Consider the following 27,497-nt stretch of genomic DNA (forward strand, 5'->3'; position numbering starts at 1 on the left):
GATATAATAGGATAAGGATATTTGATCAGGCACTATTACGTATATTATATCCTTATCTTATTATATCGACTTTTTATTTGAAAGCCTATTGGCTTCTACCTCTCCCATGCAAATGCTATTATTATTAATACCTTTTTTTGTTGTATATTCATACATCTGAATGGATGTTTTTTTATGTTCTTTTTTCCTTTAATAGCTACACTAAAGTGCTAAAAAACAAAAAAAAAATCCATATATTGACAAGCCAATATATTGGTCGACCTCCAATAAAAATTCTTATTGTTGTTTTCCTAATTGACACCAATGGAAACAAGCAACATTATGCTATGACAACATTTGACATAATGATAGATTGAAATGAACTGTAGAAGGAGTGTTCCCATAACCACTGAAGTCATTGAATGAGTCACAAGGAATAAGTAGAGTCACCTTGAATCAGCAGTGTCATTTTACCCACTAAAATTGCATTATGGGAGCTGTGATTTGTGTCCTCCTGACAAGACTTCAGTGTTCATTAGAGGTTGTGGCAAGCAGCTCTTTAGACGCACGGGCTCTGTACACGCTGGAACGGTCCAGAACACATTGAACGACGTTGACACTTACTCACCAACTAGTCATTTATCTCAGTGTAAAAAACTGAGTATCACACAGAAGTCAGCACATTAAAACATGTTAAATTTTATTATTGATTTAATAAACATTTCCTGTTCTTAACAGTTGAGTTAATGTAATTTAATTTAATTATTAAAAAATACAGAAAGAAAAAAAATCTGAAAAAAAGCCTTTTTTCTTCATTTCTGTATTTCTTCTTCATTTTATCTTGCACCCCTAAGCATCGATCAGACCAGACAGTAACTATCCAGAGAGCTGCAGGTTTTAGATGAATTCATGTATTCATTTATGAGACATAGGTAACTAGCTAAAACAATCACTTGAAACAACAAAAACAATCTCCGAATGCATGTCAGTTCTAGAAAGTGATGAGACAAAATATCTGTGGATCCATCATGCAATGTAAAATAGATGGTGTTATGTTGTGGGAGGATGTTTCCGCCCATTGAATGTAGTGCTCAAATATTCCAGCAAACACCTATTGATTCTTTTTGACAAAACATCATAGCAAAACAACAAACAAACAAAAAAGCCAATAAACATGAATGAGATTATCTTACTTTGCTTGTTACACTGGTGGGCTCATGTACCTATCCTCATGTACGATATCAGCTTTAATCCCCAATTACTGTAAGGCGATATGTGGTGGAAAACAATAATTATGATCATGATTCTGCAGTTGACAAATCATAGGAATTTTGTTTTGTTAATATGTCCCAAAATTTGGACGCATCTATCCATTGACTTTGTGCTTCGCTTCATACGCACATCGGTAGTGAAGCCCCGCCCACCAGCAACACATCCAACTCGGTGAGTTTCACTGCCTGCTGAAGCGAGGAGCTGCGCTCCTTTTTCTCCTCTCATAAACATAAATCACCAGTGAAAAAAGCTGGTGTGATTAGCGGCTAATGCTATCCTAGCTCAGTGCCGACTTTCAAAGATGAAAACTACAGAGAGAACTTTTACCTGCTACTACCACCTCCTCGCTGATTCTCCTCCACTCCAAATCCTTCCTAGTACGGTCCCGGTTATAAAGGCCTTGTCATACAGCTCCAGATGGTCACACAGCTTCTACTCCATGGTTGAATGGGTGAACAGACCGGTGTCCGTGTTAACGGCCTGCCGTCATCGTCAACAAAGACTCTGATTGGCTTTTGTCATGCAAAACAGTCGCAGGAGTTCAATGTTTTCAACTCTTGCGCATGTGCAAATATGCATAAAATCGGGAGCGCGCTCACACGGTCAACATACTTGACGTGCGGATCGGACCGCACTGCCGCACAGGAAAGATTTTGCATCTGGGATGCATGTATCCATTGACTTTGTATGTAATCTGGACGGTGTGAACACAGCATTAAAGTATCACTTGCTGCTTCATTTTGTGACCCTTGCAGAATGGTTTGATTTGTCTGTGTCCCATGTGCATCACTTTTATTGTTATTCCCAGAAGCAAACATCAAACAGTGTGACAGTGCTGACATGACACTGCTGTCCCTATACGGTCATTTAAATAAACAAATGATTTATTGTGCTCATATACATTTTTTAAATGAAATGTCCCAGTGTTGATCATATCATCCGAACTAAGGGCGGATCCCGTAGAATTGAATAAAAAAAAGCCTTTAAAAGTTCAATGTTCATTTTAGCACCATTCTAAAACCTTTTCCCTTCACATCGGTGCTTGAGAATGAAAACTCTGCGAGTGGAGTGAGTGATTAGAGTGCTGTCACTGGGGTGTCAGTTATTAGTCGGGGGTAGTTGTGGATTTAGTGGGGCAGACATGAGTTATGGGGACCGTCTAATGACTTTCTTTCTCCTTTCTCTTACTCCCTTTTTTAATCTATCTGCTGCATACCCTTCCCCTATGTCTTTCAGCCTTGCCGGTGATTGCTTCAGTCAATGTGTGCTATCTCCTGTGGTGACTGCAAACTCGAGAGTTTTCTTCCTTGCCTCATCTCGAGATCCCCCTACCTCTCAACGTTCTGCAATCCTCACATCACTTTGCTTTCACCGTTCTTTCCCTTCTTCCCTCTTTCTTCTGCTAATACCTATTCCGTGAACCCCTGTGAAGAACTGTTGGTGTAGAGAAAATGGAGGACACTTACAATAACAGGACTTCTCTGGTTAAGGGGGCCAAGGACATGGCCAAGGAGGCCAAGCGGCATGCAGCAAAGAAAGCCAGCAAGGTGGTGGATAGGGCGACAGATGAGTACACAACTCATCGCAACTATAGCCGGTTTCAGGATGAGGAGGATGAAGATGAAGACTTTTACAAAAACCAACCGAGGCAGGACAGAGAAGGCTACCACGACAATGAGGAGGGCTCCAGTGACGCCACAGAAGGCCACGACGATGAGGATGAGATCTATGAGGGCGAGTACCAGGGGATCCCCACAGCGGGAGACAAGAAACAGAAGGAGGGCCAGGTGGCACTGGGACAACCGATGTCGGACGCCACTAGGGACCGTACCGAGCTGGAGCAGGAGAGGCAGGCTGACGAGGAGGAGCTGGCTCAGCAGTATGAGCTCATCATGCAGGAGTGTGGTCATGGGAGGTTTCAATGGCAGCTGTTTTTGGTTCTTGGGTTAGCGCTCATGTCAGATGGAGTGGAGGTGTTTGTTGTGGGATTTGTCCTGCCCAGCGCAGAAACGGATATGTGTGTACCTGATTCCAGCTCAGGATGGCTAGGTAAGCACTGTGTTTTTGTCAGTGTGTTCAACAACTTGGATATTTGTATATTTTGCAATATGTTGTTTTTTAACAGTCAGTTATATTTGACTGTGCAAAAGTAGCAGTGACTCTTTTTAATCTACATAGTCCACCAATTCTCATCTGTACTCTTTACATTGTCAGCCTCATTTACCCAGTTACACACTAAGCATGACATGGGATGCATAACTTTATTGAGAGCAAGTTTATTGTCTTGGTCAGATAAACTTCCCAAAACTGAAGAACTTATCTTGGAATTGATTTACCATGGAAGGGAAGTGACTTTTTGACCAGAAAACAGTTATTTTTGCTATTTCTATTTAAAAGTAATAAACTGGAAAACATTATTTGATTAATGTCATACTGTACAAACTAAGGTATTAAGGCCTTTTACCTCAGGCCGCAAGTCAGTGAGCCTTAGTTTTATCTCGCAGAGGGAATACAAAACAAAGGCTGGATAATATTGGATTCATTTGCTGGAGAGCATGACCTTTTTGTGGACAAGGATGATTGATCTGCTTACCTCTGCCAAGCAGATATATTTTTATTCCCATCCATTTGCTCCTAAATAATAGACTGAATAGTAACCGTGAGTACCACAATGGTCCAGACTAATGTGTCCAGACGTAATCTGCAAAGTAAGCAAGCTCCGGGTTTAATTCTTTAGGTGACCTGGGACTTTGCTGTGTGGAGATTGCATGTTCTGCCGTGGTTGGCGCTCTGAAGGTACTGCAGTTTTTTTGTATGTCAAAGCATGACTGTTATTTTCATTCTTGTGTTAATGGGAATGTTAGTCTCTGTTGTCCATTTGATACACTGGAATCTTTTCTCAAAACATCAGCTGAGATAAAGGCTGCAGATGTTATTAGTTTTGTATTTTAGCCCTTTTAAAAATATTGATAAGTTTTGTTATTTTTTATCAATTGTCACATAAATCACCCCCCAAGGCCAATAGACCCTTTGATTGTTTGTAAACATTGTGACGTATTTTGTTGGGCGGGGCTTAGCTTGGAGGCAAAACCATAATTGTCTTCATTTTTTCTTAGCACGAGTGTCCGCTGGAATCCTATAAAACTTAAATGTACGTCCACTAATGTTATTCCTCCTATTCTGGCACCCAAACACACAACAAGACGACATTCTAAAGCTGTAACATTACTAGCCTCCACAGTCTTTAGCCAGTGGCGTTTCCTGTTTTTGCGTCCAGCTAGAGTTGTGACGTCACAAGTGGCGTGGGCCATTTAGGGGTCTATACTGTCTCCCTATTGGCTTAGGCTGTGATTGGCGTTAAGGTATAGTCCAGTCCTGCTTAATTAAAGTAGTAGACTGAATTTATTTATTATTGAAAAACAGGTTAAGCTCTATATTTTTGCAGAATACCTTGCATGCATGATGCTTTTTGAGTGCTTTCTGGTCTCTATGTGGATATTAGGAGGAAGGCACCTGCTGCTGTGTGTGTGGGGGGGTTCTGTGCTCTAAGGCTGAGTCTCAGAGGTGGCTGTAGCTGCAGGTGTATCATCCATCACCTCAGAGCTGTACAGGGGCTGACTCACTGTGTCACTACCAGAGTGGAGAGTACATTAAATGAGGAACACCTTTAGTGTGTTAGTAGTAACTGCTGCCAGCACGAGACTTGACAATAATGCATCAGCATCACAACACAATGTGATGCACATGAATGAGACCTACTAAGGAGTTTAATATAGGACATGAAATGTGAACAATGAATAACAATGTGGTTTACAATGACATATGTTTTTAGAGACGCTACCAGCAACACCAACAATCTGTATGCTCCTGAAAGTCCATACAAAACGGTATCTGCTCTACCTTCATTTTTCAGCCTTTTTTTTTTAAGTATCCAACTCTTTTCTCTCTCTCTCAATCCAAGCAAAGTCCTGCAGGCATTCATGCTCCACGCTCTGCTTCTCCTTGTTCGTGACTCCATCCCTCACCCCCTGCCCCTCCTTCGCTTTGTGCCTCTCTTTTCTTTCTTCTCCCATCCTCCCCCATTCTCCTCTTCTTTCTCCCACTGATTGCCTCGAGGCTCCTCCCCGTCGAGGTGAACATGACTGGTGTGTGCGTGCATGTGCGACTGTGTACATCTGAACATACAGTAGCTTACATGATTACTGTGACCTTGTTGGTATCCATTTGGAGTTTTGCAAAAATAATTACACTTCATAAAGGCCAGCAAACTGTAATGAGTTGGTGTTTCATAAGTGCTGCCGCAGTATTTTATCACCTTTAATTGCAGAAATAAACATGCAATTACGTTTGAATGAATGCGATGGGTGTATTAAAAAAAGAAAAAAAAAATCTTTTACACAAGCTACATAAGCAATTATGTTTAAAAATAAAATGACACCAATTAATGCAATTCAAAATAAAAAAAAAATACTCTGGCTCTAAGTATAAGTAAATTTATGGAACTGAGAAAATAACCGGCATTCAAAGGTGTTTTGGTGCGATGCGCGATGCATTACGTTTAATCTGCGTGGTTGGCTTTGATGTTATGCATTTGATTGTTTCACAATTTCTGAACATTTCTAAACAAAAGAATAAACATTTACTCAGTAACTGTTGGATGCAGAAATGTAACAAATTACTTTACTTCTTTTAAAACGTACTTAAGTATGAATAAAATTACTGACTTAGAAATGTACTAAAAAAAAGTACAAGTATCTATAAAAGCAACTCACTTACAGTAATGTGAGTACTTGTAATCCCTGACTTTCACCTGTGCTCATTGCTTTGATCATTAGTGACTGGTAGAAATCAGAGCCAATGTTTGTCCATCCTCCTCACTGTGCTGTTGTATGCTCTGTACACTTAACAAGATCTCTCATCAAACAAGTTCTGATGAACTACGGCCGGTGCCGCGGAACGTCTCTGCACGTACCACGTTCCAGATAATTCAATCAAATAACTCGGTTCCACCGAGTAAAACAAATCAAATTGTGCGATGTAAAATCTTAATCTACATTGAATTGCCTTTGAAACAATATATCACACAACTACGTATGTTCCGATGAATTTAGAAATCACCGGAAATAGGGGTGGGCCCCTGACTACCTCCCTTTCAAAAATGTCTCCTAGAGGCTGTTGACATCCGCTCATAGAATATCCATGTCAAATTACCGCCCGATTCAACGAGCATTAACGAAGGAGTGGTCATTTGAAAAATGAAGCCCCTGCGAGCCCCCTGGCACCCCCGTGACACATACAGAGTAATGGGCCTCATTCATATATTGTATGTGTCAATGATTTGGTACCACCAACTGTCGCAATATTTGACTCACAAATAAAAGAGAAAAATGACTTTTATGGAATTTGCTGAAAAAAGGGGGTGGGCCCACGGGCCCCTAATCAAATTGTGTGAGGCATAATTGTAATCTACGTTGAACTACCTTTGAAACAATATATCACACGACTGTTCCCAGTCTTATCATGCTTCATTCTTCCTGTTACTTGTTTTTTCTTTTTGCTGTTGTTTAAAATAATCCTCCACTCTATTTACAAACGTTAACCAAATATTCCCACTTGCTTTAGATTAAAAATAATCCTGAAGTAGAAGCATACTCTTTTCATTGTCTTTTAAAGATGAGTCTAATAACCAGTTAGAGATGAGTGCCACCATCTTGAATGGCGTGACGTGAAGCGTTGTGGGTTGATGACGCGTCCCTGGTGCTCGTCCTTTAAATAGAGTAGAAAACTCTCTGTGATTTTCATTTTAGGTCTCATGCCTGCGTGCACACCTCTTAATAAAGCTTAGTTCTGCACCTATAGCTTTAAAGTAAAAAAAGAAAAGGAAAAATGGACGTTTATTACATTGGGGTCTGATTTGTGTGCCTCTCTGTTATCCATTGTTTTAAATGTAAAACATCTGAAAAGAGGACGGCCTGACAAACAGTTCAGAGACCAATCTATAGGTCCAGTAGTACTGGGCTCACTGCACAAAAAAAAAGAAAGAAAACATGAAGGCCAGGGTTCAATTACAGTCTTTAATTACAATTAAGTCTTTAATTATCCATGTTCAATTACAACTCAATTATGATTACGGTGACCGACATTTTTTCCATTTACAATTAAAATTACAATTGTTATTTTCTCCCTGAAAGTCAATTACAATTACGTTCTCAATTACTTGAGTTGAAATTCAATAAATCTCAATTAATGACCATTTAATGAATAACCCCATAAAACGTAACCTTCCTCTTGTGTTAGCCTTGTGTTAGCATCTCTTATGATAACGGCTCAGTCTTAAATAAGCTGTGAAATTCACTAAAAAAATATTATCTATTAATTTGTTTTTCATTTTTTTTGTCTGTATAACCCTCAGTTTCAATTTTTTTAAGTGGTAAAATGATCCCTAGGAGAACTGACGGGTAAACTTGATAAGAAACATATTTTATTAGATGTTAATGTATGTGTAAGCCATAGAATGGTAACATGTTTCCCCAGTTTTGCATTTAATTAGTTTGTAATTGACAGTTTTGATAGAATTTTCATTCCCAATTACAATTATCAAGCCAATTATCTGAACTCAATTACAGTTTAAATATGATTACAGCAGCAAAACATTCTTTCAATTACATCATAATTGTAATTAATTATCAATTACATGGATACAATTGTAATTGCACCCAGCCCTGGTCATAATATTTGGAAACTGCTCCATGCAGTCAAACGTGTTTAATAAAGTCAAGCAAAACCAACTTTTCAAGAAAAACTTTAAAAAATCCCCCAAATTAAAAATAAATTTGCTGATCGTGACATCTCACAGGATGGTCAGGTTTCCTGTAGAACCTTGAGGTTGGTGTTTGTTTCAACCTGAGCTGGACTGCATCACAGTAGCATTACAGGAACACAGTGATCAGGCTGAGCGGAGGTTCATGAGATAATGCAGAGTAAAAAAAAGAATAAAAGAGGAAGAAGAAAAGCAACAAGGCCCGAATGGGATGTATGAGCAAAACACTGATTCAATTACTGAACTCAATTTGGTTCTACCAGTATCGTCGTCTGCGTTGTTCCATCACAATGAAGGATGAAGTGTGGGGTTAGGAGGGGGCGACATCTTGGAAAAACCTTAAATGATGTGGGAAGGAAGCACGATGCAAGACGGGAATCGTGACACGATGCGTGCGTGTGTGTGTGTGTGTGATGAACAGGGGGAAGGAGAAACTGTGCTGACGCAAAGACAATTGGTGTCGGTGTGGGTGGACAGGAGCAGAGGAATGGGGATTGCTGGTATTTAGTGTTTCAACAATGTGAGGAGAAACTCAGCTATCATCTCAGGCACAACAGACAAAGAGAAAGCATCACCCTATTATTTGTACGATTCTCCCTGTCCAAACTCCCTAACGCTTCACGTATAGCATGCTTATTATTATTATTATTATTATTATTATAATTATTAACAGTCACCTTTCTCTTTCTGCTTCTTCTCACCCTGTACCTCTCACTCATTTCTACCTTTTCCCTTTTCATGTCCCGTCTTTACAATCCCTTGCCATGCACTTTTTGCTTTCCTCTTTATTTGTTTTTATTCCCCACATTCCCTCCCTTACCTTCCTGCCTTTTACACGCCAGCTGGCAGGCTGTGAGGGACTGCATCCAGGAGCAGCTGAGCATGGCTAAACTGCAGTAGGATCGCAGCATCACTGCAGAGATTAGGCTATGCTACTCAGAGTGTGTGTGTGTGTGTGTGTGTGTGTGTGTGTGTGTGTGTGTGTGTGTGTGTGTGTGTGTGTGAGATCAAACAGAGTTCCTTTGGTTGAACTGAACTTGCTGCCACCAGCAGTATTATCCGCATGTGAGCTGCGTCTAAATATTCGCTCTTTATCAGGGTTTTGTAGCGTGACGGTGTTTCCATGCAAATCGTTATTATCCGTATACTGTTCAGGAAGGTTAGATCATTACAGTTGCTGAGTGAGTCACTTTAAAGCTTACACCCTAAGCTCTACAATGGGTTCCCCATCATATGGATCCATACTGAATTCCTGCCTCCACTGATAAGACTTAAATGTGACAAAAAAGCGTCAGTTTCTATTACTGTGTGGGCGGCAGAAGACGGAGGCTTGAATCCGATCAAAGTGACACGATGTTGTACAAATGTGATTACACGCTACTCTGTGTAAAGGCGCTGTTAAGTGTGGAAAAAGAGATAATAATAATAATTTTTGAAAAAATACTGTAAATGAGAGAGAGGTTGCTGTATAGAAAGAATATTATTAAAAGGATTGGAATGAGAGCCACACGAGTAGAGAACAGCACTAGGATATGAGACAGAGAGAGAGAGAGAAAGTTAGAACTGAAATGTCCCATCGAGGACGCATTTGTAAGCTGCTGTTGTGTGGTAATAAATTACACAGGGTGGGTGTTTAGTGCAGCGCTGAAACAGATGGCGCCGTGAGAATGAGGCGCATCAAACGATGTGATCTGCTTTTTGGTGTACAGTATCCCTAGGGTCTCAGGGGGACGCTTGGTGTGCGACACCTCTCACCTTTCTGTCTCTGGCTTTATCCAGCAATTACTGAATTCACTCATGAGTGAAGCTGTTCTCTCATAGGTAGGGTTGGGTATCGGTTGGGTTTTATCCAATACCGTTGCCTACTCTGTATTTTTTTTTTAAACGGTTCCGGTGCTTAAACCGGTACTTTAAAAAAAATGAAAAAATAAACCGCATACACTTTTTTCAAGGCCAAAATGAACAAAATATTACCTTAAATGATATATATTCAAGAAACATATGGAAATAATATAAACAAAGACATCTGAATAATATCAAATAAAACAATATTGTATTAAACTACATAATACTGGAGGTGAATATTGTTATGATTTTATTTGTCAATAATCATTTATAGCCTTTGTAAAAAAATAAAATACCTCTTTATTTCAATATTTTTTTTAAAGTTAAAGGGAGCCATTGCAAAAGACTCAAAGAGCCACATGTGGCTCCTGAGCCGCAGGTTGCAGTAAACCCCTGAGATAGCCAATCTGTTGCATACCTGTGTAAATGCAAAACTGTGCCTTCTAAATGTGGTGTTAAAGCTTAAGCTTTGTCTACAAACCCGACTTGTTATGAGCTTAACATTAAACAGAAAGTCAGCGGACACTAAGCTGAAGTATAGACATAGTTCATATGTTGTTGTCACACGTTGAATGGCAACGGTGTTTGCTAGCTTGCCATTAGCTGGCATTAAATTCAGGTTGTTAAATGACTAAAATGATCTGAAGAGGAAAGGCTGCTGTCAGCATCTGTGATGATGTCCACTACACTGGCAGCGCTGGGACTCACTTCATTTTGTCCGTGGGGGGCCGACACTGGGCTGCTGCTGTTGTTGATGTGCTTTGCTCCGGGTCACGTAGGTTATCAAACAAGGTGATATTGTTTGGCTTTTAAGTAAACTCCATTTGGTCTTTTATTCTCTCGCTATCAGTTATGAGCAACGGGTGTGCTGAATCTGATGAGAAGCGGCAATAACGTCACAATCAACAACCGGAAGGGGAGGGGACCAAATGGAGGCACCAAAATGTTTGTTCTTATTCGGTCTGGTTACTACAGTTTACGTCGGAACCGGTGCCATATTGGTATCACGTTTCAGTACCCAACCCTAATCATAGGGTTGCAAAAGGTAAATTTGAAGTTAAGCTGAGGAAATTCAAAACTTTTCAAAAAATAATCATAAAAAAATAAAAAATTTTCATGGTAATTATTTATTTACTTCAACACAGTCATTGTCACATCTCATTTGAAACGATACAGTTACACTTCTGTCTCATATCTCTTTAGCGTATTACATTTCACATTCTCCTTGAACATAATAAGTGATCTACATAATTTGATGTCATCATTTAGATTTTTCCGTAGTCCGACCCTCTGAACTGACATGCACCTTTTTGTCACTGTTTGAGTTTTTCCAATTATCTCTATTCCCTGCAAGTTATAATTACCTTTCTCTCTTCATGATTTTTGTTTGCAGATTTGTGGGTAAAATTTTTAAATGAGCTTTGTACATGGTTTTTAAAATGTTGTATTCTACCAAATTATAAATATTTTATAATTTTCGCTGTATAAATGTTGGGTTTTTATTTTTAACTTGTCTGCACATGCTATCGAAGGTCAACACTACAAGAAGTGAAATCTTTTTAAGACAGCAATGCATGTTTTGTTATTGCAATTAAATAAATAAATTTATTTTATTGCATAATTGTGACCATCACCAGCCCTCCCTAAGGAAGGGAAAGAAACACTAATAAAAAGAGAGGACAGTGTTACACCTCGGTGAGGGGAAAGGGAACAGGGAAGATGGAGTCAGGGTAGGAAATGGAAGGGGTGGAGAGGAGTCGACTGTTTTAAGGTGAGAGTGAAATGTGAGATTATAGTTGTGCATATTGTGTTGTGTAATCAGTTCAGCCAGTCTGATGACAAGTGTGGAGAAATTGAAGCAGTGACTCAGCACCCAGCTTAAGTATAATGTTGGTTTATGTTGCCTGTATTCACTCCCACTAGTAATTCTCAGCGCTTGTTTCTGTAAAAGAAAAATGGGATTTGTGTATGATTTACAGGCATAGCGGAACAAATCAGAGCCGGGCCAGGGGCGGGGCTAATGACCCTTTAAACCCAAATAATAAAGCTCATGATAACATTATTTTACAACATACACATGCCCGCAACAGCGGGGCTTACAAGTTTCGGCATCACAGAGAGCGACTATGTCATTTTGAAGTCCCATTTGAAGTATAACAAAACAAGAGAACAACAAAAACATTAGGACGGTCACTAACAACTTCAAAACATCTCAGCACCACGGATAGCAACCGCTTTATTTTGACACCCACTTTAACTATTTAAAATCAGAGTCTGTATCAGTAGCTATAAAGTTTAGTAAAACTGGCACAGCGGCCCACATGATCACAAACACTATTTTAATATGAAGTGCTATAGATCTACTCACCACTTTTTGAAGGGCATACGACGAGCCTTGCTCTCTGTGAACTCGTCCACGATGCTCTGTATGTCTATTTTCTTTGCTCACTCATTCTCTATGGACAACATGCAAGTCTACTCAGTCTCTCCTGTCCCACTGTGCTCCTCAACTGGTTTTTAAAACGTTTTAACTTGGAGATTAAGCGGGACACGTGATTGACGTGCGCACGCATACTTTGTGCAGAAACCATGTTGTTATATATGTGACGCTTGAAAAATGCCAATGAACCAACCGCTGTTAAGGCTCGTAAATAGTTTGTAGTATGTAGAAATCTTGTCATCTGAGGACGCGGCCGCTTATTTAAGGAAACTCACTTTAAGTACAGGTGAACGATTGTGGGACCCATGCAGCATTACCAAAAATGAGTGGTCATCTGATGTGAGCTCCTGGCCTTATGTTTAATGGTCAGACATTTATACATATCTGACAGAAAAACCCAGTGTATATACAAAAGAAAACCTAAAAGCATTAGGTCTCTAGATGCTTATAACTGTTATGAACAGGCAGGTAGGCGGGCTGCTGTATTCCTGTTAACAAAGGTTTGCGGGTATTTCTGCGTATTCTGATCAGTTTCAAGGGATGAGTTTCTATCTCTACATTAAGTCTCCTCCTCACTGTCCCACGTCTGCATATGCGTCCATTTACAGCTTTCTGTGGTCACTTTTTACCAGACTGAGATAGAGCTCCGCCCGCTCCCATGCACCATCGCCTCAGCAGTCCTCCGGTTGTTTTGCTCCGAGCCTGCGCACGCATGTACCAACTTTAGTATGCATACTTCACACAAAATGGGTCTATATAACCCCTGCATTAATCTGCACGATGGGTGATGTTAGACTATGCCTATACTCTGTGCGCCTCTGGGCCGTGGTAGAGGCCCGCCACCCTGAAGTCCTACGGGGCCCCAACTCTGTATGTATCATACAAATACTAGCATCCATGCAAAATGATTCAAATAAAAAACTATTCGTGAGAACAATTTTTTTCTCAATTAATCAAGTTGTGTAAGGTTCTTGGTTTTTTTAGGAATGTGCAGAAAGTAATATGAACATCACAAATGTGATTTCAACTCAATACCATTATAACACAAACATATTTGATCTAATCCAACAGAAAAGCAAGTTTTTTCATTATTTTAAAGAAATTGAACTTTTTTACACAATAACAAGCAGATATGATATAGGTGATATGGGTTCTTAATTTTTTTTGACCTGCTGAATATATACAGGATGTAATTTCAGATTGTCACATGATTGAAAGATATTGAACCAGACAGATCAGACTATTAGCACACCACGCTAAAGCTGCGCAATATATCAACTGAGCATCGTGTGAGTATTGTGCAATGTACACGTGCACAATATATGTACATAATGACAAGTTCAGCATTAAATACAGTGCTATTTGAGTCATATGATGAGAATTCCTGTATTTTTTCATATCGCAATATACAGTATATGTCCATTTTTTCCCCAATATTGTGCAGCTCTACACCACGCTACTACAGGACATTATTTTGATATTTCTTTTGACCAAAACCTTTCAACTTGATGACTTAGAAGTTCAAGCTATCGGTCCAATATCAGCAAGAAGAACAAGTATTGGATTATATCGGCATGCATCTAAAATCTCTGAAATGAAGCACTCAAATTCCTCATTATTATTATTATTTTTTGATGAGGTTTTTTTAAGGGTCTTCTATTTGATGTTTATTCAATTGTAGGATATTCTTATGTTGAAGGTTAAAATGTATGTAATTCATTGGTTAATAATAAATAGGTTAGTTTTTCTCATACCTACTGTGGCTGACTATTGTTCTCTTTTCAAGTATCACTTGATCACGCCTTTTATTACATTCCACATTACAAAACAAGTCTCAAAATATTGCAACGGTTCGATATCGGTATCGACCAAATACCCGACGCTGCAATATCAGTATCACATTCAAAGTGAAAAATCAGTATAGGACATTTTAAAGTTTTCTGTATCAAATTTGCATAATCTCACTGTTCTTTTCTTCATGTCTGGTTTCCTTCAAAGTTTGCAAACGCAATCACCTAAATTATGTTGTATTAATTGTTAAGAACTCAAAAGACCAATAAGACTCTGCACAGGATACAGCAGGAACAGATGTTAAATAGTACTTTGGAAAATTAAAAAAATCTCTGCAAAAACATGAAGGCAACACAAAGCCAACATTAACAGTATTTTATTATTATATTATTTATTTTTTTGAACCAGTAAAAGTTAATTGAACACAAATCACGTAATATGAGAGGATGTCTGGGCTATATTTTCCACATTACATCACAGTGCAGTCCACTAATATTCCATTGTCAGTGTCTCTGACATCATGCTCAAAGACACTGTAGTGCATGACAAATGTCAATAAATTCATTACATAATTGACCCTCCTATAACAGGGACTTTTCCCTAACACTTCTATTGCTTCTTTTAATAGGGTCGTAAAGTTGCAGAGATCATGGCTTGTTTCTTAAAACTAAAAACGGCTCCATTTTAATGGTCGTCTGGTGTGTGTTTGTCTGCACACAGTGTGTCTATCTCTCTTCTTCTTAATAATGCACAATAGAAATGAGCATAGGCTGAAGACTTGTGTTAAAATGAGAATTTAAGGTACTGCATATTCAAATGGAAGTGCAGTGTCATGATGGCCAGTGCAGAAAATCAATGCTGTTTTGTTGCAGCATTGATCCCATCTGTGTTTAGGGAGATTAGAAGAGACCAAAGGGACCATTTGTAAAGTCACTGTGTATTACTGCTCACATTCGTCTTCTCATTGATCACAGTTGGGTTTTTTTTTGTCCTCCACCTGCTGTATTTACTCATCAACTCTGGAATGCTTATCACAGATGAGGTTTCTTTGACTGGTCGAAAGTATGTTTCATTGAAAAACTACTTCTCAGTTGCATCAACTATATTCAGCAGCCGACCCTGGTTTGATTCTTAATTGTGGCTGTCGGCCATAAAATACAAGGCCCGAGCTAAGTCTACTGAGCAAATTGAAATACCTTGTTGTGGTGACCCCTTACCTAAGGAAAATATTATATATGCTTTCTTTTACCTGTAAGACATCAGATTTGTATTACACACCAGTCTGTGGTAGGCAGTTGCCAGTTTGATTCATGCTTTGACAGAGGCCTGCAAATATACAGGATTTATAATATACATCCTAGTGAACTTTCTGTGGTGGTTTGCATGTTCTCTCTTCACTGGAGTCACTGAGTGGACTGAAGAGTTTTATGTCATTGTTTATGTCATCTTCTATCTGTTCTATATCTATGTGTGTGTGTGCGTGTGTGTGTATGCTTAAACTTTCACATTTTTAGGTAGGATTTGTAACTCGACCGTGCACTTGTAATTCAATCAAAAGGAAACACAACACTCAACAATTACCAAGGACTGTTATATCTGGCATAAGTGCTTAGACTAAAGTTGCTCCTTATATCCCACAAAACCATTAATTCACATGATATAACCAAATTGCCCTTCAAGGAGCAAACTAATAAAGTGAAAGTGATATAATTACGTTTAATTTTACTTTTATATTTTCTTTTTTTTTATATTGTATCTTTTATTTAGAATGGACAAAATATCAAAATGACATAATCTGCATAGACAAATACAAGTGGCCATCCAGTTTTTTAGTCCAAAAAGCCAGCAACACCTTCCAGCTGAGGGAATGAGTCCAGATATAATTTCTCCTGTACTGTGGTGGACCCACCCTCCTCTGGTAAATCAAACTCCACAGGAATTTTGTTTGAGTAGTTTCATTGGAGAAAAATGATAACAAAAACGATCATCCCTGTAGAACCCATGCCAGGAAGCTGCCTCGAATAACGGGCCGGGTGGGGCTCGCTAGTGCACTTCACAGGCATTCTGATACGACTTTTACATTTTCAATCAAATCTTGCACAATCTGCACAACATCAATCCATCCTAGTGATAGACCGATACGTCGGCCGATTTGAGTTTTTTACGTGTATCGGCCAATACGGACTGCTACGTTCGTCGATCCGCAATATTTACAGAAAGCGGAAATATTTTTTACTTGTTGTCGTTCTACCTCACCTTTGTTAATTTCAATAAAAGTTCCTTTTTAAAAAAAAATTGAAACTCATACAATTTGTTATCATCATTGTATAATTTTTATGATGTAAATTGAGGGCTCAAGAAAATTGGCGGTCCGTATCGGTCATCGGCGAAGGCTGATGGAAAAAAAAGAATCCATTTCGGTCTATCCCTAATTGAATGCCATGTGCTAGCAATGCTAACCACTGTTCCACTGAAGGAACCAATGTGATTACTTTACAGACAAATAGGAGCATATGATGTTAATGTATTGTGTCCACTCTCTCCTCTTTTCAGGAAGCATTGTGTACCTGGGGATGATGGTCGGAGCGTTCTTTTGGGGAGGAATGTCTGACAAAATCGGCCGCAGACAATGTCTCCTAATCTGCATGTCCACCAATGGCTTTTTTGCGTTCCTGTCATCTTTTGTCCAGGGATACGGGTTATTTCTCCTTTGCCGTGTCGTTGCTGGCTTTGGGTGAGTCTGATTAGGAAGATTCTTTCAAGGGCAACTAGGAGAAGCCCAAATTCATGTCATTGTTCTTTCTTTTCAGCTGTAATTGAAGAATGGCCTAAGAAAGTAAACAGAATAATTCTACTGACAATTATTTCCCTTTCAATAATCTTTAAGAAGTGTTAATATAATGACCATGTGTGTGTGTGTGTGTGTGTGCACTCCTAAAAAAAGTCAGTGTGTCCTCTCACAGTGTGAGCATAATGGTGCAGGCTGTGATTTATTACGCTTGCTTTTCCGGCAGTATAACAGTTCCTTTAAGATCTAATTTAGTAATTGCATCCGCATCGCTCTCTCCAGGGACCTTCAGAGTAATTGAAAAGCCTGTCCAAACTGCCAATATCATCTGTGTCCTATCAGTGAATCATGAGGAAATGGCACCGAGGGTTTGTTTTGTGTGATGTCTAAAGGCAAAATGAGCTCTTTTGTTTATTTTCTTCCCAGTAAGACAGCTTTCATGAAATGATTGCAAACAAATAATATATGATGAATGAATGAAGAGATTAAGTTTGTGAACATGTAACAGTAAAACACGAGACATAATATCTGGCTTGGTCCTACACTATTCTTAGCGCTTCACTTTTTCCACACGTTATGTTACAGACTTAATTCCAAATTATATTAAATTAAACTCTTTCCTCAAAATTCTACACAAAATACCCCAAAGTTTTTATAGATTTGGGAAAAAACAGAAAACTAAGTATTCACAGCCTTTGCTTAATACTTTTATGAATATGATGCCACAAGTTTAGCTTACCGATCTTTAGGCAGTTTGCCCCATTCTTCTTTGCAGTACTTCCATCAGGTTGGTATGGGAGACGTCTCTGCACAGCCATTCTCAGATCTCTCCAGAGATGTTCAATGGGATTCAAGTCTGGACTCTGACTGAGCCACTCCAGGACATTCACAGAGTGGTTCTGAAGCCACTGCTTTGAGATCTTGCTTGTGTGTTACGGGTCATTTTCCTCCTGAAAAATGAACCTCCGCCTCGTTCTGAGGTCTGAAGCAGGTTTTCATCCAGGATGTCTCTGTACTTTGGTGCATTCATCTTTCCCTCTATCCTGACTAGTCTGCCAGTTCCTGCTGCTCAAAAACATCCTCATAACATTATGCTGCCACCACCATGCTTCACTAAATGTATTGTGTTTGTTGTGTCTTCTTTTTATATTATTACTTTTATCCATCTAAAAGAAACTTGAGGTCACGACCATGCTTCACTGTAGGGATGGTATTGGCCTGGTGATGAACGATGTCTGGTTTCCTCCAAACATGAAGCCTGGCTTTCACACCAAAGAGTTCAATCTTTGTCTCATCAGACCAGAGAATTTTGTTTCTCATGGTCTGAGAGTCCTTTAGGTGCCTTTTGGCAAACTCCAGACTGGCTGGCATGTGCCTTTTACTCAGGAGTTTCTCATCTCTCCACAGAAGAACGCTTGAGCTCTGACAGAGTCACCATCAGGTTCTTGGTCACCTCCCTGACTAAGGCCCTTCTCCCCTGATAGCTCAGTGTTGACGGCCGACCAGCTCTAGGAAGTCCTGGTGGTTCCACACTTCCTCTATTTTTGAATGATGGTGGCCACTGTTCTCTTTGGGACCTTCAAAGCAGCGGACATATTTTCTGTATCCATACCCAGATTTGTGCCTCAAAACAATCTCGTCTCAGAGTTCTACAGAAAATGCCTTTGACTTCCTGCTTGGTGTTTGCACTCTGACATGCACTGTCAACTGTGGGACCTTAAATAGACAGGTGTGTGCCATTCCAAACCATGTCCAATCAATGGAGTTTACCACAGGTGGACTCCAATTAAGCTGTACAAGCCTCTCAAGGATAATCAGTGGAAACGGGAGCACCTGAGCTCCATTTTTAGCTTCATGGCAAAAGCTGTGAACATTAACTTAAATGTGATCTCATTGTTTTTGGTTTTTTATCAATTTGCAAAAAAAAAAAAAAAAATGTGATTATGGGGAAATTTGTGTAGAATTTTGAAGAAAGAGATTAATTTAATACAATTTGGAAAAAGGCTGTATGTAACATAAAACGTGGAAAATGTTGCATTGCAAATACTTTCCGTATGCACTGTATATTCAATAGAGTGTGCAGTAGAACTGTACAGACGGACTATATATCCCACCACTGCTCCATTAGTCTAACACTCTGACACTCACCTGTTTCCACTTTTATCAGCAATATATAAACCTGATGTATATAAATTATAAACATGAATACATTGCAGCGCTACATATCAGTACATTAACGCACACAGGCTTACGCTTCCTAATACAATGACTTTACTGTTCTGCATTTCCACCAAACTTTACAGTCATTTTGGATTCAAACTGTTATATTTTTCTGTTAATTTGAGCATCACACTAACCCTAAATAATATTTACCAGATGATGAGCAGTATGTCTGTGATATCACAGTCCTTGATATGAAGGGAAGGCTACAAATAAAGCCATTTTTTAAAAAACATTTTGCTAACTAAATGACCTGTGTGTATGTTTTTTGTTTTTTTTAAGTGTCTTTATTATTACTAACCCTCCATTTGTCTTCTTTTTGCAGAATAGGGGGCGCTGTGCCCATAGTGTTCTCCTTTTTCGCTGAGGTGTTGTCCAGGGAGAAAAGAGGAGAACACCTGAGCTGGCTGTGCATGTTCTGGATGATTGGAGAGATTTATGCTTCTGCTATGGCTTGGGCCATCATACCACATTATGGTGAGTTTGTCCAGGGGAAAAAGTATCAAAACATGACTAACGTGGTTTTACATTTTGATTCGGGATAACGAGATCAAGTAAATTATATCCAGATAAAAGTTACAAACACAAGATGAACCTTAGCTGTGAAGCAAAGTGGCTTTATATAATATAGTAGGTCACCAAACTGTGTGGCTTCCCCTGTGGCCTTTAGTGGAGGTGCCAGATTTCCTTTCCATTCAAATCAATCACTTAATAGCTTTGAGTGGCTGTGGTTTGGAGGAGACAGAGGTTAAGAGATTATTGTATGCATGGACACCATAGAGCAGGTGCAGGCTGGTGGGAAACACGTTTGATTTATGACTATAACATATTGGATATGAACTGTGCTCATCAGGGAAAGAAACAAAGGGAGGAAGTGGAGTTTTTTCTTTTTTCCTCTCTTCCTATCCTGCTCTTTTTAGTCTTAGTTTTTTTTTCCTTCTGACACTGGCCACGGTTACGTGATGTTTTTTTTCATTCGGAATTAGTTATTCCGAATTAAATCATTCGGAATTAAAGTGTTCTGCTTCGTGTTTACATGGTAATAGTAGTTCCCAAACTGACTTTTACATGAAAAACCGGTTTATTCGACTTTAGGTCTGGGGGTTGGAAAGGCTCTGATTGGACAGGGGGCGAACATGACGTATCACGTCTATCGGGAGAAACACACAACAAAATGTTATTGTCGGCTACAACTCAGAAGACCACACATGGGAACTGTTTACACCTTTATTTTTATTGTAGTTTTGAAGCAACAGCTCAACAATAACACACTTTGGTCCAAGGAGCTGAACGGAGATAGAAACTAATCACCAGTAAATAAAGCCCAGTGAAACTCCAGAAAACAATAACCAGGAATAAATAGTTGCTCCCTGGTAAAGAACAGCAGCTCTAACAACCGTTACAATGATAAACTGGTGACATTACAGCCTGTGCAGCAGTATGGGGACGCGTTTACTACGTCTCCGGGTCTTAGTATCACCCGTCCGATGAAGCCTGTTCCGTTTGCCGATCTCCATGTGTGTGATAAGTCTGTGTGTCAGTGTTAATGTTTGCATGTTTATGCCTCCGTCCATCCCCTCTTTTCATTATTTCCATGTCTTTTAAGGCTCTTATTAAATAGTTACGGCTCTATTCTGGGCCGTCATGTCTGAGAATGTCGTCACCCGCAAGTCGCACATGCGCAAAAAAACAACTGGAATGAACTTAAAGCGGGATTAAGCGTTGTTAACTGTTTACAAGAAAAAGGAATTATTTAATTACATTTTAATTCAAAACAAAATAAGTTTAATTTGGATTTAAATGAGCGTTAGGTGTGTTAGTGTGTACAAGGTCAGGTTAAAGATGAATTACATTTTATTCTGCTTTAAAGAGGAATTAAAGCTTCCATGTAAACGTGGCCATTGTTTCTGATTTGTACACTCCCTCTACCCTTTCTTTACTCACGTTACTCTGTCTCTGTCTCTGTCTCTCTGTGTCTGCTGAGTGTTCTTCTTGCTCAAGCATAATTAGGTTTTTCTCCTTCCTCGAATAGGACAACGCTACATCTTGAGGTGATTTATGGCCAGACTGTATTTCAACCAATGAGTGATGTCAGTAAGAGAGACTGTTTGTGTGTGTGTGTGTGTGTGTTCGTGTGCGTGTTCGTGCGCATTGCATTGTCCATTTCTAATTCCTGCTGCAGACACATACAGGTTTTTGTCAACGTAGATTGAAGGGAATGATATCTGACTCCAGAATGAAGTTAAAACAGCGACACACACACATACACGCACACACACATGCACAGCTACACACAGACCGCTGCAGATAAGCGTAAAAGAGCACATTGGTGCTCACGTTGACGCCTCATAGAAACTAGAGCAAGTATTCATTAAGTTGCTCTGCTGGCAGTTCTGTTGATATCAAGTCGATATCAGTTGAATTCTAGTGGCTTTACTTTGCTCCTCTTCTGTCTGACACTCGTTCCCACTGTCCGTGTCTCTCTAGGAGGGAAATACATTTCCTTTGCACATACTCCATCGCTCACCATTGGTTTTTATGCTTTCCCTTAAGTGCTGCATTGCCTTCAGCCAACAGTGAAACAGTTTGTGAGCAAAACGCTTCCTGTAGAAATCCCTTTTATGTGTTTCAGTGGAAACCACCTTAAGGACGGAGCAGGTGTTTCATATACAATCATGTCCTCATCTTCACTATTTATTTACTTCCTTAAAGGGGCAATAATGATTTTGCTACAGTGATATACATTCATTTAGCCTCATTCAGAGGGCCAAAGTTGAAAAAGTTCTATTTCCTCCCTGTCTTGCTATTTCACATCTTGTAAAAAGTCAGCTCCAAACAGGCAAGTTGGATTTTTCTGGCCTTATGACTCATAAGGTGGAAACTCCTCCTCCTGACAATCCTCGCTCCTCTTACCCTACATAAGAATGTGAGCTCCTTGCTCAACATTCCACAGTGATGGCCCAGGGAAAATTTAACTAGTGACCCTCCGATTACACGCCCGGTCCCCTAACCACTAGGCCACCACTGCCCTTTATCCACAGTTTATTTTAATTTACATTCAGTATGTAGATTATCCAGTATGTAGATAATACAAAGCGCAGCGCGAGCACTCACAATCAGTTTCATTTTTACCAACCGTTACACAGCCTCTATCGCCTTTGACATGATCTGACGTGTTTGTGACCCAATGCGACGCAGCGATTGGACAAAACAATAGACTATCATCTTAAATTGACTATTCCTGTGGTCAGAAGAGGTGAGGATGACAAGAAAGCGTTTAACGCTGCGGTGAGTGTTTGAAACAGCTGACTCAGATGACAAACTCCGCTGCTACTGCCGCACACACACATACACACACACACCCTGAAGCAGTGTTTGTCGGACTCACAATCACAATAGCCGCTTTAATAGCCATGTGTTTTACTGTAATGTGCAGTGTATGGATAGCGAAAGACAACCGCCATAGAAAACAGGTGAGTTTGGGAAAATAGACCTCAAATATTATGTTGTTGGGGTTCTTAGAATAATTGGAGATGGGTGAAAATTAGCATAATAACCTTTAAGGCCACCCAAGAGAAGATGTGCTGCTGGAGGTCCATTCATCCATCCATCCATCCATCCATCCATCCATCCATCCATCCATCCATGTTGCATTAGTGAAACAGTAATACTATAATATGACAAAAACAAATGTTGCCCATAAGTTGAAATAATACTTTTCACACCTACTTTTTTTTTTCTTTGATGCTATTAGAAATGTATTTATTAATTTGAACAGGATATTAACTTCTAACTTCATCAACAGTGAATCACAGTAGAATAATGTCATGATCAAGCAAGTGGCTGCAACAACAGCAATTTCCCCCAGGGATTAATAAAGGAATTCTGATTCTGATTCTGATAATCTAAGGGGGTAAAAGCAATCATTCCAACTGCTATAGCAATCGAGTCAATGGAGACAAATAAAGAATGACAGCATCTGACACATACAAACGGAAACTGATAGAGGTACACTAAATGAATAAATAAATGCAACATATTACCGGTCGTGTCACAGTCTGACCTAAAACACGTTACACGTGCTTTATGTTGTGTCTTTCAATTATACCAGTAGAAAAAAGTCAATCAGACCATTTTCTATTTATGCTCACATGTTTTGTTGTTTCCAAAGATGTTTTTCTCTTGTCTCTTTTAATATTTACAATCTTATAGATTATTGTACCCTTTAAAAATGGTTGTTTTCACCAGTTTATTTGCATGGCTCTCCAAGCAGGTTTTCAATATTCCATATGTGTAACAGCTAATATCCTGTTTTTAGCTAAGCTGTTTTTAACCCCCCCCCCCCCCAAACCCCCCACCACCCCTCTCTTCTCACCCTGTGACTCCCCGTCTACGCCCGCTGATGGATAATGGGCTTTTCCAGTTGGAACAGCAACTCAATCTGTGGAGAGAACGCGGGAGGTCACGATTGACATAACAAACAATATTTTGTGCATTCTGACAACAAAAAGCTTAACATGGGGGCTTTTAAAGTAGGGAAAACAAGTATGGTTACAGTTGTGAAAAACTGACTGTAATAAAATCCTACATTATTGGAACGCAAAGAATATTTGGAAGGAAAGGGCCTGTTTTAAACTGAGTGTGGCCGTTTGTCATGCTTTTTCAAAGATTTAAAAGTCTTGAGTTCAAGTCCTTGTAGTTTCTTTTTCTGTTCTGCATTTCCTGGAGTACAACACCAGTTTACCGCCACGGCCCAAAAGACAACAAAAATGAATAAAAAACAAACAAACTTGAGGTTAATAGAAATGTTAAATTAAATAGAATCGATTTGACAAAAGAGGCAGAATTCGGTCATTAGGAACTAATTAATTTCTTAACATTACCAATGTTCAGTGTTAATCTCACTTTGCTAAATTATTAAAAACATAGTTTTGTGGTTACACCAACAAAAAGAACTTTAAAAAAAACTTGAAAATGATGTATATTTATCATGTGATTACTTATGCGCGAGTGTAGGTGGAAGTCTGACATGTTATCAGGTGGTGTCAGTGTCATCTGCTTTTATATATTCATATCATTAAATTCGCACTGTTACCCCTGTTTGCCAACGCACTCACATTGCTGCAGCTGTGAACAAGTGCGTGTTTCTCCTCGTGTATGTATGAGCATATGTGCACAAGTTACAATGATTAATGAGTCTGCTAAAGTGCCTGTGGGCTGAGATCACGTGCAACAAGATTTAACTTAGCAGAAAACACTCAATCCCATTGCTACACATTCAATTAACCTGTCTCAGTGCACTCTGCAGAGCCATTCCTCTCTGAGCACACACATCGCTCTACTCGGCTTACATTTAAATGCCTTCTTATATTGGCAGCCTCTTTGTGCTGGCAAGATCATTTCACTCACAACATTTACAACCAGGCTCTCTGTCCAAGTGGCCTCCTTTTCCTGTTGATGTTCCTTAAGTGGTTTTATTTACTCTGCAGAATAAAATTGAGTTAATGTTTCCCTGAAAAGCCATTCAGGTATAGGTTTAAACAGCCCATGTGAGACAAATATCATCTAAATAGCCACCTGCTGCATTTAAAATGAGCGTTTAGAGGAATTTTACAGTTAAACACATGTTGATGAATTCATTTTTAAAATTCATAAGGATTTATTCCCTGAATAGGTTTCGTTGTTGCATTAGAAATGCTTCCTTTTAGAAAGATGATAAGCCTCAATCTTAGCTGTGTATATATGTGTTACCCTCACCAAGTAAAGACCCTAAACTGACTCTGATCAGGATTAAAAAAAAGGTAGAAATGACTGGTGTATGAATGATTTTCACAATCGGATGCATGTTTTATTTGCGTACAGAAACATATGTTTCAACAAAATGTAATGCAGTTTTAACTGGATAGTTGGTAACTAATGCTTATTAGAATATGCCCCTCCCAACAACATTCAAGTACACTTCAAAGATTCAAGCCAACCAGACACAGTTAAAAGTGCATCTGTATAAAAAGTTCATCATTATAAAAGTGCAATGTATAAAATATTAGAATATAGACAGTCTGACGGCCTGTGCACAATAAAACTCTGACCTTCACTAAACCCATAGTTTCACATGTTCAAAAGGTAATGTAGGTGAAGTAATAAAGCAGGATTTGAACCTCCAACCTACTGCCTCTACCTCCCGAGCCACAGCCCCAATACTTTACTTCCTGGTGTAAAACATTCCATCTGTGGATGCGCTGACCTTGGAACGCCTGTGTGTTACTGTTACAGGTTGGAGCTTCAGTATGGGCTCGGCGTACCAGTTCCATAGCTGGAGGGTGTTTGTTGTGGTGTGTGCTCTGCCTTGTGTGTGTGCTGTTGTGGGTCTCACCTTTCTGCCTGAAAGTCCCAGATTCTACCTTGAGGTAAACGCCATGAACTAATCAGCAGCTCATGTATCCATCACTTTTGCATTGTTACTGTGCATGAAGTATTTATGATTCTATTTAAAGGTGAATTGATCTCATAGAACTCTTCTCATCTTCTCCGTCATGTGTTTCTGTCAGGTGGGGAAGCATGACGAAGCTTGGATGATCCTCAAACAGATCCACGACACCAACATGAGAGCACGTGGGCAGCCGGAGAAAGTCTTCACTGTGAGTGTGTGTGTGTGTGTGTGTGTTAGCCGCTGCCCGGCTCTCTTCCTTGGCTTGGTTTTTCTGACGCTTAAGGAAGCAAAGAAGCTTATTTTCTGCCACCACCGGGGCAGGTTTTAACACCTTTTTTTTTTGAAATGCAGGATCATATCTGAATTATGAAGGTTCTTGAAAGCTGTTTTATGTCATTCAGGATTATTTGCTGCACTTTGGGAAAGCCGCTTAGTCAACCTGGTGTTTAAATTGATCATGTGCAGTAGTATGCACACCTTTCTTCCCACGACTTTAAATTAGAGCACAAATAATGTGAAATCAAAATAAAGCAGTATGAAATGAAGTATGAATTATAGCATCACACACTAATTTACAGTAATGTTAAAAAAAAAATGTATTTGTGTGTTGCGCCACATTTTGACGTTTTAATGTTTCACGTATACTTCTTTCTAGGTGAACAGGATCAAAATTCCCAGACAGATGGATGAACTGGTGGAAATGGAGTCGGAATCTGGCAACCCAGTTTCTAAGGCTTTCTTTAGGATAAAGGCTGAAATTCATGGGGTAAATATTTGTGTACTTTGCATTTTTGTCAAATCATTTGTACCCCCTCTTCATATCATAAGTACCCTCTCCACAATTTTATATGTGTTTTCATTTGTGGAACAGCGGGCTGTGTGTCGAACATTAGTTCCCTAAGGCTTAATCTACAAATTCAAAACAATGAGTAAAATTTAGTTAAACTCCAACTTTTATGAGATTACAGTACTTCAATAGTAACTAAATACAGTCTCCTTTGTAAAATGTAGCTAATTATTGTCTCCTATTGTCAGAAGTGTAATAAAATGGTCTCTACAGCATAAAATAATCCTGTTTCAATAAATTACAAGAAAATATAGTTTTATTGAGCAATAGTGCAGTTAGTTTGTGGTGAAATTGTCCAAAAAAACAGCCGACGAAGGAACATTTCCTGATTATTTTTAAATTAATTGTTTTTAATTTGAGTACCCGTGCAATGTGGGTTCACGTACCCCTGTTTGGGAACCACTGGTTTATATGTTACCACCCAGCACAGTTTTAAGAACTCGTGATTTCTGAACTCTCTGTGTTCCCTTTGAAGATCTACCAGAACCTAATGAAGTGTTTCAACTACCCTATGCAAGAAAACATGTTGCGACTGACTGTAGTCTGGCTAACGCTGTCCTTTGGGTGAGTCGTTTTACCACTTGAATGGAAAGACGAGAGATGGTAAGAATCTACTGTTATTGTGGCTTGCGGTCACATTGGATTTCTGTCATATTGCTTGTTCTCCTGTGAAGAGGTTGAGTGAACTTCCTGAATCAATACAGTTTCATTTGTGCCTCAGCAGATTAAAAAAAGTGCTCAAATATAGCCTTTAATCCTCCTATGTTTGAATGACTCAGCAGTTTACACCTGATGTTGTGTTTTTTTTCCTGATGGCAGGTATTATGGTCTGTCTGTTTGGTTTCCTGATGTGATCAAACATCTTCAGGCAGATGAATATGCATCCAAAGTGAAAATCCACAACAATGAGCGCATTGAGGGCTTCACCTTCAACTTCACCCTGGAGAATCAGATTCATAAAAATGGCCTCTTCATCAATGACCAGTAAGAAAACTCACTTTAGACCAGTTTAGTTCAGGGGCCAAATATGAACCAGTTTGACCTTAAGTGGGCCACGGATTGTTT

At 39.3% G+C, this 27,497-nt stretch overlaps 1 protein-coding gene across 1 annotated transcript in view; it reads left to right on the top strand.

Moving 5' to 3' along the window:
* The window catches only part of sv2ca (synaptic vesicle glycoprotein 2Ca), a 41,606-nt gene that overhangs the window by 6,938 nt on the left and 7,171 nt on the right, over positions 1 to 27,497 (top strand). The window contains exons 2-9 of the mRNA XM_028457062.1: positions 2,488 to 3,300; positions 16,701 to 16,881; positions 19,481 to 19,632; positions 25,429 to 25,562; positions 25,704 to 25,793; positions 26,241 to 26,351; positions 26,908 to 26,996; positions 27,252 to 27,416. Of these exons, the coding sequence (XP_028312863.1) occupies positions 2,703 to 3,300; positions 16,701 to 16,881; positions 19,481 to 19,632; positions 25,429 to 25,562; positions 25,704 to 25,793; positions 26,241 to 26,351; positions 26,908 to 26,996; positions 27,252 to 27,416 (1,520 nt within the window). The 5' untranslated portion in view covers positions 2,488 to 2,702. The remainder of the gene's footprint in view (positions 1 to 2,487; positions 3,301 to 16,700; positions 16,882 to 19,480; positions 19,633 to 25,428; positions 25,563 to 25,703; positions 25,794 to 26,240; positions 26,352 to 26,907; positions 26,997 to 27,251; positions 27,417 to 27,497) is intronic.

Source organism: Gouania willdenowi, chromosome 9 (genome assembly GCF_900634775.1).
Source record: "Gouania willdenowi chromosome 9, fGouWil2.1, whole genome shotgun sequence".
In the NCBI taxonomy this organism is placed as follows: Eukaryota; Metazoa; Chordata; class Actinopteri; order Blenniiformes; family Gobiesocidae; genus Gouania; species Gouania willdenowi.